This window comes from Cetorhinus maximus, chromosome 24 (genome assembly GCF_964194155.1).
Source record: "Cetorhinus maximus chromosome 24, sCetMax3.hap1.1, whole genome shotgun sequence".
In the NCBI taxonomy this organism is placed as follows: Eukaryota; Metazoa; Chordata; class Chondrichthyes; order Lamniformes; family Cetorhinidae; genus Cetorhinus; species Cetorhinus maximus.
In genome coordinates this window covers 44,758,900-44,779,151 of record NC_135902.1, presented here as the reverse complement: position 1 = coordinate 44,779,151, position 20,252 = coordinate 44,758,900, and the positions used below count along the sequence as shown (strand labels likewise).

At 45.5% G+C, this 20,252-nt stretch overlaps 1 protein-coding gene across 1 annotated transcript in view; it reads right to left on the bottom strand.

Annotated features, from left to right (window-relative positions):
- Positions 1 to 20,252, bottom strand: part of LOC144699540 (dynein axonemal heavy chain 17-like) — a 785,608-nt gene that overhangs the window by 435,370 nt on the left and 329,986 nt on the right. The window contains 2 exon segments of the mRNA XM_078570587.1: positions 17,871 to 18,023; positions 20,015 to 20,141. Of these exon segments, the coding sequence (XP_078426713.1) occupies positions 17,871 to 18,023; positions 20,015 to 20,141 (280 nt within the window).

The window sequence follows — 20,252 nt, the reverse complement described above, 5'->3', positions numbered from 1 at the left end:
CCCTCATATTACAGGGGATGGATAAAGTGTCAGGCCGCCCACCCACTCTTCAGCCTATTAAAGCCCTTGAATGGCCATATAAATGCCACTTAAGGGCTTCTATCCACCTCTGCTGCAATTTTTCAACCTGCAGGCCAAGTTGGAGGCAAGGCCAGAAGCCTGACAGCTCAGACTATGGGAGCTGCTGTTGGACAGGAAGGGAGATACCTCCTTTGGGGAATCCACTGTGCCCTTTGGAGGCACCCCCTCCAAGACTGTAACCCCCATGCCTCTCTCTAGCCCCTCTAACCTGACCCGCCTAAACCCCCTCACCGGGGTCTCCCGACCGGCCCAAAATCCCTGGGAGACATCTTCACTTCTTCTTTGAGACTGCTTGTAATGTCAGCAGTTGCCACTACTCTCTTCTGGCACTGCTGGGACTACAGAGCTACCAACCAGTCAAATTGGTTGGCAGCTCTCTAGGGCAAGAGCTCCTCCCTGATCCTGATGGAAATTGTACTCTATATCAATTAATGGTGCCCCAGCGCAATATCACTGCAGGGCAGCCAGATTTCTGGTAGGTGAGGTGCCAACTGACTTTTAGGTCGGTTGGCGGGTAGTCCATTCCTCTGTTAAACCCACCCCCATGTGTCCAAGATCATTGTCGAATTATACATACTATGGAATCTGACAAGCAACACAGGTCTCGATCTACAGGAATAGCAGAGTGATGCCCCTAGAAACAAATGTAACAGGTGAAGATCTTCTCTCGAGAGCACACAGTAGAGCGTGGATCTCCGCCACTCTGTTAACTCAATGTTACTACAATTAAACAGCTCTTCCTTGAAGCTTTTCCCTGCTTAGTTTATGCTCTGGTAACTACAAGGCTGAAAAGAGAAATCTTTTTATAAAAAAACTTCCATCTCATTGAGGAGGCTTCAGGCCAATCCACATTCAATAACCTGCTCTGAAAGTTTTGTTCATACTTTTACAGCTGTGACAAATTTCACCACAACAGCTGAGACAATCCACGACATTCTGAAAGAAAAAGTCAGATTGCCCTATCTCCCATTGTTAACAGATGCTTAAAAAAATTCCAGGATCTGGATCTTTGCCAAAAACTAATCAGCTCTTCCTTGGGCCATACCCTATTTGTATAGCAAGTTATATTGAAATTCATCCATTAATTTTTGAGATTTTTTTTATACAGACAAACAGACTAACAAGCAGGGGTGTAAATATTACCTCCACCCACCTTCAGTGATGAGCAAAGAAAGGATGATGTGACATTACCAGTAGCACCATTATGAGTTGTTAAATCAATCAGCAAACGTCAGAAAAACATTTTGCTGAAAGAACCTGGATTATCACTAACACTACTAGGTTCTTCCCATTATCTTCTGTGACCCATAAATTTCTAAATCATCAATTGTAACTGCACAGAATGAAATACCTTTATTCTAGGAGCAATGTTCTTCTGCTTAGCACAGTACTTGCACCAGATGAATAAGTGAAAGTTATTCCCAACACAAAGTTTGTGCAATTGAGTTCCTTAGCACCAAAACCTCAAAGGCTGATTGTGGTGCGGGCCACACTTAGGGCCACTTCCAACTTGGCCCACATAATGCCCCATGCTGGGAAGGATGCTAGTGTGGGGATGCTATGCATGTGCTAGAAGAGAGGAGAGAACCCATCAGTACATTAATCAGCCATTCTCGCTGATTTGACACATTTCAGAGATCCACTCAGCACCTGTGCTAATCACTCACAGTTGAACATGCACTCAGCAGCATGAGGGAACCCCCCACCAGAGTTATTTAAAGGGAGAAACATTTAACTTGCTTGAGGTACTTTTGACTTAGTTATACTGTGGCAAAGGTAGTGGGAAGTACTGTGGTTTGGTTTTAGAGATCTGTTGGTGAAGTGCTGCATACATTCAGGGAGGACAGAGGATTTGGTGACTCAACTCTGTACAAGGTATGGGGGCTGTGGTTGCATTGCAGCTGGGTATGAAATATGACCAACAAATGGAGCAGAGTGTTATGACACAGCAGTTGGTAAAGGCTGAGTTATTTAAAATCCCAGAGGGAAACTTTAACCAACTGTCATAACCTATATTTTCAATTGGTTGTTTGAGATGCAGCGCTGAATTCAGAATTGAAACCCACCAAGCCTCAAGAGGTTTTTTTATATAAATTAAATTAAACATTTATTAATTTAACAACAAATTTAAACACATACACATGTCTACAAATTATTTCCATAATAACTATTAAACAAATCCCCAAATTAATCACTGCCAGATAATCTTCCCCAAGGCAACATAAGCTTAAACAGACACCAGGCAAAGCACATTTTATCTTACAAATTCAAAATCAGGTTCCTTTCAATTTTGTTCCTTTGCAGACAGTTGTAGGCTTACAGGCAGCTTAGATCTCATATCCCTCTGATCCACACACAAAACTCTTTTCTGTATATACCTAACATTCCCTTTGAATGTAAATTCTCATTGTATCACCAGGCCCTTTGAATTCCACCTCTTCTAACAATAAAACCCCTTTCATAGTACCAATTTCATTAGTAATACAAACATATTGCTTGTGTCTCCTAGCTAGGTGCACGATTTTACTCCCAGTCTTTGAATGGTTTATTCAACAAAATGCAAATGTACCCTCGACCTTACTATTAACATCTCAAAACTACTATACACCAAAGCACCCAGACTAGCTGGCTTGCATCCAGTTAAGACACACACACACACCCCTACAGACACAGACCCTACTACAAGTCCAATTAAAATAATTTCCAATAACATTATATACATTAATATCTTCATGACATAGAGTCTGCCAAAAGAGGAAGCTTTGTGAAGAGGGAGGAGGATGAGGGTCTCTTCAGAAGGCCCTACTGACATATTTTGTTCAAGAACACTTCTCTTACTTCCACTCAAACCAGGAGCAGGTTCAAGAGGAGGTGGTCACAGAACCCTGCCTGCTCCTTCAACATGACCTGGTGTATAGGAACTGCGAGAGCTACCATTCCATTAACATGTAGTTGATACATGACCCCCAAATAGTACATCATGTTGGTGAATGCTCATTGTGCTGGCAGCAGTCATAATGCCTTCATTGTGAGGCAGTCTGCTTTTGCTGCCTTGCTCAAAGATTCACAGAGAACCAGAGGGTAGTTTCTCATCTGTACGGATGGCTCATGACTCCCTTCCATCGCTTGACGATGACAGACAACAAGCCATGGAGCCACCTCCGGGTGCTTTAACTGCTCGGGGGGAAACCCTTTATTACACATAAGAGTGAGTGTCTATGGTCATGGTCATCTGCTGCATCCTCCACAGCTTTTGACACCAGGAATCTGGAGTGTTCTAATCCAGAAAGCATGTTGATGAAGGATAGGACTGCAGCCAATCTTTACATACTTATATAAATTTATATCAACTGAGCTACATTTAAAAGTATGCACTTCCTAACCAAACCAACCAAAGTTTCAGCCTGTTTCTATTATAGAAGTACAAGTGAATCACCAGTTAATGCCCATGACCTGCATACAGTTAAACACAATTAATATACAATTAAGAGATTCCCTTCTCTTCCTTTAAATAAAAACCAGAGTATAATGTTCAACCAAAATTTCAAAACAAATTAATCAAAGATCTCCATAATCTGTACAAAGCATTCCATTTTGAGACGCCTCTCCTTTGAGATTCCTAACAACTTATTTTTATGTACTTAAATAGTCATTTAGTAGTACAGAACTTGAGTATTGCTGAAAAAAGAGGCATACTATCAAAGCTTTTTGTCTTGCACAGATCAGGACAGCTATGCAAGATAAACCAACAGTAAAGGGAACAACAATTTATACTGCATGTCAACCAATCAGCGCACTCTTCTCATCCAATATAAATTGTTGTTCCCTTTACTGGTGTATGTATTTCTTTTTGTAATGCAAACATACAGCTGATGACTTGCTCCACCCATTTAATGTTTGTCATGGACAGAGTAGATACTCAGAAGTTTTTTCCCAGGGTGGAAGAGTCAATTACTAGGGGACATAGATTTAAGGTGAGAGGAGAAAACTATAAAGGAGATGTGCGGGGCAAGTTTTTTACGCAGAGGGTAGTGAGTGTCTGGAATTCGCTGCCAGAGGAGGTGGTGGAAGCAGGTACAATAGTGGTGTTTAAAAGGCAGCTTGACAAATACATGAATAGGATGGGAATAGAGGGATACGGACCCCGGAAGTGCAAAATGTTTTAGTTGATGGGCAATATGATCGGCGCAGGCTTGGAGGGCCGAAGGGCCAGTTCCTGTGCTGTACTTTTCTTTGTTCTTTGTTTGAGATTTCCTTTCTCTCCAGCACTGATTTCCAGCCAGTGCTATATTGTGTTTTTGGCTTTCTCCTGAAAAAATAAGGCAATGTAGAGTATTTCTCATTGAATTCTTCATACTCTCATAGGTGCATTTTCTGAGGGCAAACAATGCAGCATGCTGGTGCAGGTTAAAGAACCAGTTGCCCTCCCTTTGTTGTACACAATGAAGTAAAACTGAGCAATGGAAGTCTGAAACAAAAACAAAAAATGGTGGAAAAACTCAGCAGGTCTGATGGCATCTGTGGAGAGAAAGACAGAGTTAACGTTTCGAGTTCGTATGACTCTTCTTCAGAGCTAAAGGGAAGTAGAAATGTGGTGAAATATATACTGTTTAATGGGGGTGGAACAGGTGAAACTGGGTCGAAGGCCAGTGATAGGTGGAGGCAAAGGAGAGATTGCAAAAGATGTCATAAACAAAAGGTCAAAGGGTTGTTCATAATGGTGATACTGGCTAAAGGAGGTGCTAATGGTGACATTAAGGGTGGAAAACAGAATGTGATAATGGCTGGACCGGGGTAAGCACTCTGGAAAGTGACAGCTAGTCCTAGTGGGGGTGGGGTAGAGGGAGGGGGCGGTGGTGGGAAAAAAGATCGAACATAGGCTAAAAGCTGGGGATAAAACAATGAATAAAAATGGAAATAATTTTTTTTAAATGGAGGTATTGTGGCAAATACACAATGCAGCTTCAGTGTTGTCACGGAAAGCTGGAGAGAAAGGGAAGAATGCATGGGTAACAGGTCAGAAATTATGGGCAGAATTCTCCGGTCGGCGAGCGGGGGCAGGGCCCACTCGGCGACGCGTAAAATGATGCGGGGTGACGTCGGGCGGGCATCCCGATGTCACCGAGCGTCATTTAGATTTTCAGTTCGGCGGGCATGCAGCCGAGTCAGCTGTGCACTCACCGAACTGTCAAAGGCCTATTAAGGCCATTTAAATAGTAATTAATTCAATTAGCTGAGCTGCCCATCCAACCTTAAGGTTGGCGTGCAGGCGAAGAGCCCAGGCGGCCTTCGCATTTTTCACGAAGCCTCATCCACGGGTGGGATGAGGTTTCATGATGTGTTTCAAAAGTCAATAAAAATTTAAAAAATAATTCTTGCACATGTCCTAGCTCATGTGACAGTGTCACATAAGAGAACATGTTTTAAAAGTTTTTATTTCCCTTTATTTAAATCTACACATGTCAAACCGATCTCCCTGAGGCATCTCCGTGCCTCTGGGAGATTTCTGTGGAGTGCAGGGAACGACTCAGGGAATCGCCCCCCCCCCACCCCCGCCTGCACAGGGAGTGCTCAGCGCTTCCAGGTGCGCGTCATGCTGGGCGGGCCTTAATTGGCCCGCCCACATAAAATGACGCCGCATCCCCGATTGGGGATGCCGATCGGGTTTGTGCCCGCCCCCGCCCACCCAACCTCCCCAATGGGGGGAAATTTCTGCCCTATGTTACCACTAGTTGATGCAAAGTAGAAAGCTCTGATTTTCTGCAATGTACCAGAGGTCTACTGACCTTGTTGGTCACCAGCTGACAAGCTTTACATCCTACTGATTTGGAAAATTTGTGTAACTGCAGAATTTTGTTTTGATAATTAATTTTCCCAGTAATATTTCAAGCTTTTCTATCAAAACAGTGGGAACTGCTTTCTCCCCATTGATGTCTGCCATTTTTTTGCCAAAATGAACATTTGCCAATTTCAAGTAGTCCCAAAAAAGCTCAAACATTAACACTGTTACATCACGGTCAGTCAAGTAGCAAAGTATCCTAGCCACCAAATCAAGGCACCTTTAAGCTGTTTCAGCCATTTATGGCTTGCTGCAGCATCTGAAATTCTTCCCAACAAATGGGTGTGTGCCTAGTCAAAGGCAAGGCATGTGCATCCACATCATAAAAATTAACACCATGGTGAAACAATAGTACCAATAGCCACACCTGTGTAGCGGACATTTACATATGGCTACAGAGGAATGCTGAGTTCATGATATCAACCCAGAAATGAACTGTAGCCTTGCAATACACTCTGAAATGAGTGTAATGAACATCATTCCTGTTTATAGTTGCTTGCTCTCAATTTTATTTGCTGATAAGAGTGTCATACTAAAGTGGACAATGTTGAAGAGTTGTCACTGACTAAGTGTTGCAGGCTGGCACATTCCAAATTCCAGGACTACATGCTGAGGGATGCACTAAAGCTTGGGGCAGGTGCCGCAGAGGCACAGTGGGGAAAGGTCGCTGTCTAAGGCCTTTCAGCCATAGTGCACTGAGGGGCTGTAAATTGTATGGACCCCCTCGGGCTATATGACTCACATTAAATGCATGCAGTGAATATTACATATATCACAATTACATTGAAGCACCACAAGATGCAACAAGATCTAGGTAGAAAACTTGAATATCATTGCACTTCTTGTAATGACCATTTTGAAATGTCAGTAATGTTCCTTTGATTGTACTGAAGTGCCTCAGTGTAATATGATCTATGTAGGACCTGCTCTGTCTAGACCCCTTGATATTTTGAACACCTCTATCAAATCTCCTCTCAACCTTATTTTCTCCAAGGAGAACAATCCCAGCTTCTCCAACCTATTCTCATAATGAAGCCCCTCATCCTGGGAACCATTTTGGTATATCTTTTCTGCATCCTCTCTAATGTTTTCACGTCCTTCCTAAAGTTTGGTACCCAGAATTGAACGTAATATTATTGCACTTTCTGTGATGGTCATTTTGAAATATTTTGTAAAGTTCTTTCAGATATTTTATGAATAAATAATATTTTTACAAAAAAAAAATGCTGGAAGGATAGATGCCTCAATTAAATTATATGGCAGCAATGATATTGGCCAGGATTTTCCAACCCCGTTGTGGGTAGGACCCGCCGCGGGCAAGGCTGTGCCCCAGCCAGAAGTCCATTGACTTGCGGCGGGACCAGAAGATCCCGGCAGTGGGTAGGTGCGGAAAAACCCACCCATTGTTTCACATGATTTGAAGAGCACTGATAACAGACATTTCATAGTATGTTAAAGGCCAATATCATAACTTGCATATATATTACATTAACTCAAATATTCAGAGAATCATAGAATGATTACGATACAGAAGAAGCCTCTTCAACCCATTGTATCCATGATGGTTCTCTATAGGAGCAACTTAGCCAGTCCCCCTCCCCTGTCTTTTCCCTGTATTACTGCAAATCTTTTCTCTTCAGATAACTATCTGATATTTTTGAAGCCACGATTAAATCTGCCTTCACCACACTCTCAATCAGTACATTCCAGATCCGAACCACTCGCTGTGTAAATAGCTTTTCATCATTTCTGGTGATAGACTGTCCACCAATATTCATTACAAGCCCATCAAATCCCACAGCTGCCTCGACTACATCTCCTCACACCCTGCTTCCTGTAAGGACTCCATTCCATTCTCTCAGTTCCTTCGCCTCCATCACATCTGTTCCGATGATGCCACTTTCCAAAACAGTGCTTCTGACATGTCTTCCTTCTTTCTTAACCAAAGTTTCCCACCCATGGTGGTTGACAGGGCCCTCAACCGAGTCCGACCCATCTCCGGCGCCCCTGTCCTCACACCTTCCTCTCCCTTCCAGAACTATGATAGGGTCCCCCTTGCCCTCATTTTTCACCCCACCAGCCTCCGCATTCAAAGGATCATCCTCTGCCATTTCTGCCAACTCCAGCATGATGCCACCACCAAACACATCTTCCCTTCATTCCCCCCTGTCGGCATTCCGTAGGGACCATTCCCTCCGGGACACCCTGGTCCACTCCTCCATCACCCACTACACCTCAACCCCCTCCCACGGCACCTTCCCATACAATCGCAGAAGGTGCAACACCTGCCCCTTTACATCCCCCCTCCTCACCGTCCAAGGGCCCAAACACTCCTTTCAAGTGAAGCAGCACTTCACTTGCACTTCGCTCAATTTGGTCTACTGCATTCGCTGCTCCCAATGCGGTTTCCTCTACATTGGAGAGACCAAACGCAGACTGGGTGACCGCTTTGCGGAATACCTTTGGTCTGTCCGCAAGCATGACCCAGACCTTCCTGTTGCATGCCATTTCAACACACCACCCTGCTCTTATGCCCACATGTCCATCCTTGGCCTGCTGCAATGTTCCAGTGAAGCTCAACGAAAACTGGAGCAACAGCACCTCATCTTCCGATTAGGCACTTGACAGCCTTCTGGACTTAACGTTGAGTTCAACAACTTCAGATCATGAACTCACTCCTCCATCTTCACCCCTTTTTGATCCATTTTTTTCAAAATTTATTTTTTAATTTTTATATATATATTTTTCCCATCTATTTCTGCTGTTATTATTTTTCAAATTTATTTCCATTCATTGTTTTATCCCCACCTTTTAGCCTATTTCAATCTTTTTTCCCACAATGTCCCCTGCTCCTACCCCACCCCCACTAGGGGCATCTGTCACTTGCTCATCCTGCTTTCTGCTCTTAATGTCACCTCCTTTAGCCAATATCACCACCATCGACACCCCTTCGGCCTTTTGTTTATGACATCTTTTGCAATCTCTCCTTTGCCTCCACCTATCACTGGCCTTCTATCCAGCTTCACCTGTCCCAGCCTCCTTAAACAGTATATATTTCAGCACACTTCTACTTCTCTTTAGTTCTGAAGAAGAGTCATATGGGCTCGAAACGTTAACTCTGTCTTTCTCTCCACAGATGCTGTTAGACCTGCTGAGTTTTTCCAGCAATTTTTATTTTTGTGTTAGTTTTTCCTCATGTTGTCTCTGGTTCATTTTCCAATCACTGTCCTCTGGTTCTCATCCCTTCCGCCAATGAAAATAGTTTCTCCCTCTCTGCTCTGTCTAGACCCCTCAATATTTTGAACACCTCTATCAAATCTCCTCTCAACCTTAGTTTCTCCAAGGAGAACAACCCCAGCTTTTCCAATCTATTGTCATAATGAAGCCCCTCATCCTGGGAACCATTTTGGTATATCTTTTCTGCATCCTCTCTAATGCTTTCACATCCTTCCTAAAATTTGATGCCCAGAATTGAACGCAATACTCCAGTTAAGGCCAAACCAGTGTTTTATAAAGCTTCATTATATCTTTGCTTTTGTACTGTTAGGGTTGCCAACTCTAGCTGGACATATTCCGGGAGGTGTTGGTGGAAGTGATGCCACAGAATCCCAGCACTGTGGCACAAGCAGGTGAGCCCATCCACGGGGCAAAGTCTAACGCCCCGGACACCAGTGGAAGGAGATGGGTTTCTTTGATGCACATAAATGAACAGAAGTACCTTGTGTTGCTGTCCATGTTTAAAATTAGCTTGTACAGGTGCCCACTGGAACCATGATCAAGTGGCAGCCCTTTAAAGCAGCTGCTGCTGAATCCCCACCCCTTCCCTGGCTCAGACCCCGGTTTCTCCACTTGCCCCGCCCCCCTCACACACACGCCCAGGGGCCCCTAAAGGATGAGTCCCCCGCGCACACACACACTGGGCACTGACAAGCAGCCACCTCGTGTTCCAATCCCTGGCCACCAGCGGCCCTGCCCTGCGTCCTCCTGATGGTTATATTAGTAGCAGGCTCAGCATTATAACATTTGCTGCACATGCTTCATCCCCAGGACCATGGCCTCCTTCCTCCAGGAGCGTTGATTCCTCCCGTCCCTCACACCACACTCACCTCACAGGCCAGGGGAAGCTTGAAACAGCCCTCTGAGCCTCCTACAGAACAAACCAGCACCCAGAGAGAGGACGGTTGCCATTCCATTGCTCTTCTCTACAATTACACATGAGAGATTAGACTTTAACCTTCTCAGCAGGAAAAAGCAGGCAACAATGTTTATGAGTACGTGACCCACGTCAGTCCCAGTTTATGGCATATTAATTTATTTGCTTCAAATAATGTTTTAAAATCTCCCAGATTGTTTTCAATAGCCACTGGGAGATTGATACCGATTCCAGGAGATTCTCGGTCATTCTGGGAGGGTTGGCAACTCTATGTTCTGTATGCCTCTATTTATAAAACCAAGGATCTCATATGCCTTATTAGCTGCTTTCTTAACCCGACCTGCCACCTTCAATGATTTGTGCAATATACCTCTAGGTCCCACTGCTGCACTACTTTTGAATCGTATCCTTTATTTTATATTGGGCAGAATTTTCTGTTTGTCGGTCAGGCGGGCCCAACCAACTCAGCGACGGGCGGGCAGCCGATTGCCACTGGAGAAACGAGCTGCGCCACCATTTTCCGCGGGCGGGTCAATTAAGGCCTGCCCAGCAGGTAAGCGACTCCCATGGAGAATAGGAAAATAGTCGCGGAGGCAGGCGGCCTCAGACTGCCGGTTCCAATGGGGAACTGGCAGCCTGTATAAAGAGTGGCCAGGCAGCCTGCTTGAGGCAGTGCACCATGGACACTCATAGAGAAGGACATTCTGGATTGAGGGCGGAGGAGGAGGAGGAGGGGGGCAGGCTGCAGGAGAGGCCAGTGGGAGGCCACTGTGCCCCCCGATATTCAGATGCATGCCTTGCTGTCATCCTGCAAGAGGTAGCTATCCGTCGACACATTCTGTATCCTAAGGATGGGAGGAGGAGGGCCCCCCATGTCACCAGCCAGGCTTGGGAGGAGGTGGGTGACGGTCTAAGTGCCCATGATGATGCGCAGCGCACTGGCACACAGTGCAGGAAAAGATTCAATGATTTGCTGCGCTCTGGACGGGTGAGTACCATGTCTGTCTTGGCCATTTGACCCAGAAGGCAGCCTTAGCCTTTGAGCCCCCCCACCATGTCTTGCTGTCATTACTGCATAGGGCATCTGTTGCGCGCTGGGTGGGCAAATGGGTACTGACCATGCTTACACCAGCCTTAGTGGTTGAGAAGAAGGGTTCTCCCCGTAGCATATGTTGGTGTTTGTGGCATTTGAGTAGTCTGGGGGCAACCTGCAGGGGAAGCCGCACGACACATACTCAGAACTCCAACACGTGTCATATTGATGGTAATGAAATGGTGCAAGGGGTGCCTTAAGGTGTTTTGGGCAAGTGCCATCTGCTGGTATTGGCGCCGCACCTAGTTGCGCCTCCTTGCCATGGACGCTAAGACTCGTGTGCTATTCAAAGTGATGGACGCCAAATGTGTCCAAGGTGGCCGTTGGGGAAGGGGTTTGGGACCAGCCATACTATCTTCTGGGGACTGATCACCAGTAGTGTGGACAGGAGCCGCTGGAGGCCTCAGGTAGGCCATTTTGGTTGGGGTGCAGTGTGCGCGTGCATTCTACATGAGCGAACAACCCCAATAAGTCCTCTTCTCTGTTTTGCAGGCAAAAAGTCACCACAATGCTCGGGAGTGCCAGAGGACTGGAGGTGGGCACGCCCTTCTCCAGCGCCTCACACCCTTTGAAGAACAGGCTATGGAGCTGGGCAAGAGGCAGGAGGCCAGGGCGGCCAGAGGCGGCGAGGCTGGGGTCCAGCGGCCAGGTATTTGAGGTCCACAGTCCCATTCATTCTGTCTACCTACCATCCAAACCACTGATGGTTGCTGCAATTGTTAATGCTGAAACAATGCTCACTCACAGACTGAGACTTTCTGACGTGTGGGTCATACAGAAGGGACCCTCGTCCCCTCGAGGAATCGCATCTCCACCACCTTCCAAAGTCACCTTATCCCATTTGTGACCACTATCACCATGGTCTAACATGCCATTGGATCGCTGCTGCACAGCCAAAGACTTATTCCATCTTAGGGGGTTTGGGACCTCCAGCACCCTTTCAGCCGGTGCGCCCCACATTACTTTGTCCAAAAGGCCCTCAGCACCTCAGCTGTGAACCTCATGGCACTCAACTTAGATGAATGCCACCACGTTACTCATCCCTGCGCCAAGGGGAAATGTTGCCTTCTGCCCACCCGTCTATGCCCCTCCTTATGGAATGAAGGCCTATAATGTGACCTCTCAATCTCCTGTGATTGACGGCAAATGTCACAACTGTTTGCGATGTTTCCTCAGCCCCGCAACTATCCAGGCCAGAATGCATCCAGGTCAGGTACCTCTGCACTCTCCCCACTCCTACGGTTCATAACATGCCATGTGGCATTCCTAAGGCCATCTGACCAGCCTGTCTGCATGTGTGTTTAATGGTTGGGGTTCGTCTTGACTCTTTTCCACCTCACTAATGTTCTTCTTCTGAGGGTCTTGAAGGGTGAGCGACTTATGAGGTTGGGGAGGAAAGGGATGAAAGGTTGAACTGAATGTACGCTAACTGATGCACTGTCCTTGCTGTTAATTTCAGCATCACCACTAGAGCGACCCGCACGTCGACACCGCAGCCCCCCCTCCACACCTGAGGGCCAACATGTGCAACTTGCGGCCAGCCAGGCACTAGCGCAGACATACACACTTCGGTGGGGACTTTACCATCGGCTAGTGTCCCGGGTCACAGTGGAGAGGGCACATCACAATCGCTGGAGGAGATGGAAGGGGCAGAGAGTGCCGATGGCATCAGCAGCCGGAGGGCTGCAGGGGACGAGGCACATGCTGAGCTCAGCACTGATGACGTACCTCTGGAGTTGTCCCCAATGCAGCAGCTGCAGGGCAGGCAGCAGGAAGTGCGTTTGCATCTGGCAGGGTTGCATGAGGGAATGGTTCAGTTGCTCTCTGTGACGGAGGAGTCCAGGCAGAGTGCACGTGAAGGGCAGACTTCAGGCTTCCTTCAATGAGAGATTGGCAACTCTCATAGAGAGGGGCTTCAATCGAATGGAACATTTTAATGATTGGGATACGCTCTGATCTGCAAGTCCTCACAGCGGTACTGGCCACGGGTGGTCATTCCCATTGTGGGAGATGTTATGGACACCAAGCGTCGGCACTCGGTGCCCATGCATCTGCGGTGAGCAGGGAAGTCGAAAGGGACCTCACGTCGGCGCAGCAGCTGCCTGTCGTCGCTGCGAACTTCTCTCAGGGTGCTCCTGATGAGGGCAGCAGCTTCTCCGCCCCTCTGCCAGTCAACGTTTCTTCCGTTGAGGCTGCAACAACTGGGGAGGTGCCAGTTCAGTAACTGGTCACTCCCTACCAGGCGGGGCCATCACAGGCTCCACGGGCCAGAGGACGCCCACCAAGGTCATCGAGGCCAATAGGATAGCAGAGTCAGCAGGCTGTCTCTCAAGCCACTCTGAGCAATAGGGCAGCACGTGGACATAGCACCCGAAAACATAAGCATAAGGCACCTTAGGCACTCCATGGGTATGTCACTGGTGATTTTGTGTTGGCCTTAGAATAGGGACCCATATTCTTCTTATCGCAAAAAAGTGCTGTGTGCTTTTCTTTTGGACACAATAAAGCCCACCTTTGTTACCATGGCTGGGGGTCTTTTGTCTGTGGTGCGTTTTTCTTTTTCACATATTTATCATGAGTGTTTGAGTGGACATTGATGTTTCTGTACTAAGCCCTTATTTGCAGCTGAACAGGTAGAAGTGCCAGGCAATGCTGTTCCTGCTGATCCATGTGTGTGGAGCTAGCTGAGGTTCTTTGGATTAAATTGTCCTGGGTCTCCCGGCCTCCGTGGTGTAAATGCGGGTCGTCGTTCTGCCCCTCATCATCACCCTGTGCTTCCTCATCCTCTGAGGCACTGCTGGATTCATCACGTGCAGCCTCATCCAGGGCATCAAGGTCTTCATCGTCAACTGCATCCCCCCTTTCCAGCGCAAGATTGTGCAGGGCGCAGTATACTACCACTATCAGAGAGACGTGATCTGGGGGGTACTGGAGTGCGCCCCCTGAGCGGTCCAGGCAACGGAAGCGCATCTTGAGAAAACCGATGGCTCTCTCCACCACAGCCCTTGTGGTGCCCTGGCTCCTTTGTACCACTGCTCAGCTTCTGTTCTTGGACGGCGTAGTGGCGCCATGAGCCACCTTCGCAGGGGATAGCCCTTGTCACCCAGCAGCCAACCATCCAGCCGAGCCAGAGCACTGAAGAGCCCCGGCACCTGGGAGTGTCTGAGGTTGTAGGCGTCGTGGGAGCTGCCTGGGTACCTTACACAGTCTGGTAAAATCTGCATCCTGTGATCACACACTATCTGCACGTTCATGGAGTGGAAGCCCTTCCTGTTGACGAAGGCACCGGGCTCAACTGCTGACGCCTTGATGGCCACATGTGTGCAGTCTATAGCACCCTGGACGTGGGGGAAGCCAACAATGGCTGCGAAGCCTCTGCTTCGCTGTGCCTGACTTGCCTGGTCACAGCGGAAGTGGTTGAAGGTGGATACCCGTCTGAACAGAGCGTCTGTAACCTGCTTGACACAAGTGTGGACAGCTGATTGGGAGACACCGCAAAGATCACCCACCAAGCCCTGGAAGGAGCCAGAGGCATAGAAGTGGAGGGCAACTGTGAGCTTCAGAGCCGCTGGCATGCGGTGTCCACCCACACAGTTAGGGGAGATCTCAGGGCCAATCATCTGACAGATATAGTTGACTGTCTTCCTTGAGAGTTGGAGCCTCCTTCGGCACTGCACCTCACTCATATTGAGGTAGCTGCTTCGCCTCCTGTATACCCTGGCAGCAGGATAGTGGTGTCTTCTTCAGCCCCTTGCACCTTGGACAACCTCTTGGCTCTGCGCCCTTTGTGCCTGCGCCTGGCCTCCCAAAGGTGGCTCCCCTGGAGGCTAATTGTCCAGTCCTGGCCTCCTCCTTATTCTATCCCTCCCTTCCTCCTCAGGGGAGCTGCCTCCAGTGGAGAGGTCAGAACCCATACCCCCAGGCTAAATGGAGGCCTTTGGAAAGCTGCAGGCCTGAGAAAGATTACTGTCTGCAGACTGGTTTCAAAGTACACAAGAAGCTCTTGGAAATCGATGAGAGCTGCTAACAATCACATAGGCAACTTTTAAACACTTCCAGCAATTAAAACTCCGTGTAAAACACGAACAACCCCTCTGCGTCCACATATCCTGACATTGCGTGAGTTTTCTTAAAAAATCTCCAACGCGCCTGCCCATTGGGCCTGTGCTCCGACCCAAAGTTTGCACGGGCCCCTCAAAATCCAGGATAATTGGCAAGTTAAGGGCCTTAACGAAGCCTTCAATTAATGGCAGGCGAATGCCCCGCTGCTGAGCACGCCCGCCGACTGAAATATCGCAATGCCACAGGTTGACGTCAGCACGCTCGCGCGACATTTTAAGCGCTGATGTGTGGGCTCTGCTACCCGCACGTCAGCCGAAAAATTCTGGTCATTGACTTTCTTCCAATTTTCCTACCAAAATTTATGACTTCACACTTCACTGCATTAAATTTCATCTGCCACCTGTCTGCCCATTCCACCAGCCCATGTTGTTCCTCTTGATGTCTATCACTACCCTCTTCCAAGTACACAATACTTTCAAGCTTTGTGTCATGTGCAAATTTTGAAATTGTGTCTGATGCATTCAAGTCTAGGTCATGAAAATTGTTCAAGAAAAACAGTGTACTTAATATCGACCCCTTGGGAACCCCATTAAATACTGTTGTCCAGTCCAAAAAGCAACCTTCCACCAATACACTGTTTTCAGTCAGTCATCTTCAGATTGCACCCTGTGTCACACTCTGACCTTGGTACCAAGACAGCAAGATACCATCCTGCATTCAGATCTGCAGCCACAGCAATGCCTGTCTGTCTACCCTAACTATCGAATCACCTATAACTATTGTTTTCCCAATTTTCCTCTTGCCCCCACTGTACAACTGAATGTTGAACAGAATATTTGTTGAAAAGCGAGATGCATTCAGGGAATTCCTGCACGACCTACCTGGTCCTCCTTAGCTGTTTGACAATCACCCATTCCCTCTCTGCATGCACACCAATAAGTTGTGGTGTGACCAGATCCATAAATGTGCTACCCATGAAACTCTCAGCCTCATAAGCACACAGCGGTAACACCAGCTGCTGCTGAAACTCCGAAAACCAAAGCTCGAGTTGCTCCAGCTGACAAAACCTCCTGTACATGTGGTTGTCCAGGATATGAGAAGGGTCCTGTATTTCCCATCTGGAACAGAATGGGCACTCCATGCATCTGAGATGCCCTATTTATTAGACTAGTAACTGACTTAATAGTAATAAACGTAAGACTTCAATAAAGGAAAACTCACCAATTCCCTTTTGCTGCTGTCAGTTTATTTTATATGGAGTTAAATTGTTTTAACTCATTACTTAAACAGCTCAGACTTTAATTTACTGAAAAATTCAGAACTTTTTAATGTTACTATCCCTTGCTATTTAATTTTAACTTTATCTCCTAGTTCTAATTAATTAATTGAACAGTGATTTTAATTCTGTGATAAATTATCAAAATTATTTTATTTTTTATGCTACTTAATGATCTTGCTTTATAGTTGAGTAATTTAAACTAAACTAAAAGCTTACCAGTATACTCACCCTATATGTGACTTTTTGTCCTGATGTCACTTCGCATTTTTTTTACTCCTCTCTCCCACTCCTTTTGTGCTGCACCTCTCCGATCATCTCCTTTTGTGCTGTTCCTCTCCCACCCTCTCCTTTGGTGCTGCTCCTCTCCCATCCTCTCTTTATGTGCTACTCCTCTCCTGACCTTTCCTTTTGGGTTGTTCCTCTCCTGGGTCTCTCTTTGCTTTTTGTGCTGCTCCTCTCCCATCCTCTCTTTATGTACTACTACTCTCCTGACTTTTCCTTTCGGGCTGTTCATCTCCTGGGCCTCTCTTTTATTGATATTGATTTGAGGTCAATAATGAATCTAGAAAAAGGGTACAATCTTGGTTCATTTTACATTTGATGCAATTTTTCATTCACTAAATATGAGAAAGAACTATTAAAACCGACTAACTGACTGAGTTTAAATAATGGAACACGGCAATACCTTAGCAATAAACAATTCAATACTATAGACTACGTGACAGCAAAGTAACTGATTACAAATGATGACATGACAAATACTATATTTTGGTATCTTTTCCATCCCTATCCAAGAAACTTCAGCTTCTCACAGCCTCGTGGCAGCTCTGTTAATATTTTAATCATCCTTTCAAATTGTGGAAGTGGAGGTAATTGAGGCTGTGGGCTAGGGAGAACTCAGCAGCTTGATAACAGACAGGTAGGTAGGGTACTTCTTATACTGCTTCATATTGTTTTTCCTTTAAGCTCAGTCACTTATTAACAAATGGGTAATTCTGCCCAGCAACAGTAAGGCATTCTTTATATTTTGTGTAGGCACTGTATGACAACAACTCTTCTTGAATATTTTTAGTGACTTTCAAAGATAATGTATCTGTGACAAAAAAGAAGCACTAAACTGGGCAATCATAACCTTCCACACTATACTCTTAAGGAGGCAGCGGCCAGCTCAGATAAATTCACTTTGGAAAATCAAAGAGTCAAACTAAAAGAACAATGAACTACATAGAGAGACGCAGCACAAGTGAAGGTCGTTTAGAATGACCATATCAGTTCAAATGAGTGTTGCACATAACAGAGGTAATCACACGCCTTCACATTAATCAAGTGACCATGGCTTTGTAGTAAATGTATTGACACTCACCTGACCAGTACAATCACACAGTTTATCAAATGGCACATATTCCTGTTCTTTACTGAACATGCCAATACCAACTTTCATTGGATTGTTATCTGCATCCATTTGGAACTTCAGTTTAGCCATATTATCAAATAGTTTTGACAAATGTTGACTCACCTAGAATATAAAGGAAAATTAATCACCACAATAATATATTTTCTCAAAAAATCATTCACACACACTTAGGTCAGCATTGCACATATATCGAGATCAGAAGTGGTTCTGTTAATTTTGTAGGATTTCTTACAAAGCTCCTGCATATGGTTGCATATAGTGACCAAATTGGCCCCATTATTTCTTCACCTCTGCGTCTGCCTGGTGCTGGACAGGCACATTGCTCTCAAAATGTGCCACACCTGTCCTAACATGATCTTGTCTCAATTTTGTTTCAGTTCATTAGCATAGTCTGATTGCATTCCCAATACAGTTTAACCCCAGAGGTCTTGCACCAGAAATGGTGGCCTGTGGCTGTTAATATGGTTATTGGCCTACGTGTCTTCTGGCTGCCACTGTCTGAGAATTTTGTGTTCCTCCAAATCTGCCCTCATTTGCATCCTCGATTTCCTTCAACCCACCAATGGACTTCAGTTGTCTGGTTGCAAGGTGTGGAATTTCCTTCCTAAATTTCCACCCCTCTATCTCCCTTTAAAGGACGTCTTTTAAAACCTTACTTGATCAAGCTTCTGGTCATCTGTCCTAACTTTTCCTTATGTGGGTCAGTGTTAAATTATGTTTGATAATGCTTCTGTGAAGAATCTTGGGTGTTTTACTATGTTAAAAGTGCTAAAAATATAAGTGGCTTTGTTAATGAGATCATTATCATTTGATCCCATATTACTTCTTTAGGGCAATATCCTATCCCAATATCTTCAGATGCTTCATCAATGAGTTTCCCTTTATTATTAAATCAGAAATGGAGAAGAATGAATAGTTTTCAGTTCCATTCTCAATGCTCAAAAAATGAAGCAGTCTATGCCCGAATGCTTCAAGGCCTGGACAATATTCATGCTTGGGCTAATAAGTGGCAAGTAACTTTTGCGCCACACAGTGTCAGACAATTAGTACCTCCAACAAAAGAGAGTCTAACCACCTACCCTTGACATTCAACGGCATACCATTAGCGAATACCCCAACATCAACATCCTGGGGCTGATCATTGATCAAGAAACTTAACTGGACCAGAAACTTAATTAGACAAGCCACATAAACAGTGCGGCTCTAAGAGCAGATCAGAGATTGGGTACTCTGCGGCAAAGGACTCAGCTCCTGATTCTCCTGTATCCACCACGTACCGGGAACAAGTCAAGAGTGTGATAGAATATTCTCCAATTGCCTGGATGAGTGCAGCTCCAACAACACTCTAGAAGTTAACCACCATACAGGACAAGGCTTGACTGGCACCTCAACCACCAGCTTGAACGTTCACTCCCATCACTATCGGCATAATTTGGCTGCAGTGTGTACCATCTACAAGATACGACTTACCAAGTTTGAAATGACAACACCTCCCAAAATCCATGGCCTCCACTGCTTAGAAGGACAAGAGCCACAGGCATACGGAAACAACACCTGCAAGTTCCCCTTCGAGCCACACACCAACCTAACTTGGAAATACAGCATCATTCCTTCACTGTTTCTGGGTCCAAATCCTAAAACTCTCTCTCTATAAGCACCTTGATTGTACCTACGCCACAAGGACTGCATTGCTACCTTCTCAAGTTCAACTAGAGATGGGCCATAAATACTGGCCTTGTCAGGGATACCTAAAGCCCACGAACAGATAAAAAAAAGTGCCTAATTTCTCAGTGTAACAAGTTAGGCATATAGTGGAATCAAAGCTATTCAAAGCGTGTGAAAATGGATAGAAAAATATTAGATTAATTTTAAAATAGACGGAATTCAGAGAGTACTTGGGCAAGAACATGGCATTGATTAAACATAAACAGCTGGAATTTTACTTTGGTTGTAAGATTAGCAACAGATTAATTATACATTGAAAATATTGGCTTTCTGCCACAGGGATTATAACATACAATATTATATTCAAAATTATTTTACCACTTATACTGTTCATTATAATGCTGAAAATACAGATCAAAGTGTCTCACCTCTAAAGGGTTGTTACCATTAGATAAAATGTCTAGCAAGTCTGCAGAAGATATAAAGTAGAATCTAGGAAAGGCAAGTCTTTTTGTCTCAAGATATTCAGCCAAGGCTTTTTCACAAAGGGTTAAACTAAATAGAAATCACAAAAAAATAAAAGGATTATATAAAAACCAGAACTCGGAATTGTTATAAAAACAAAACACTGCAGAAGCTAGAAATCTGAAATAAAAACAGAAAATG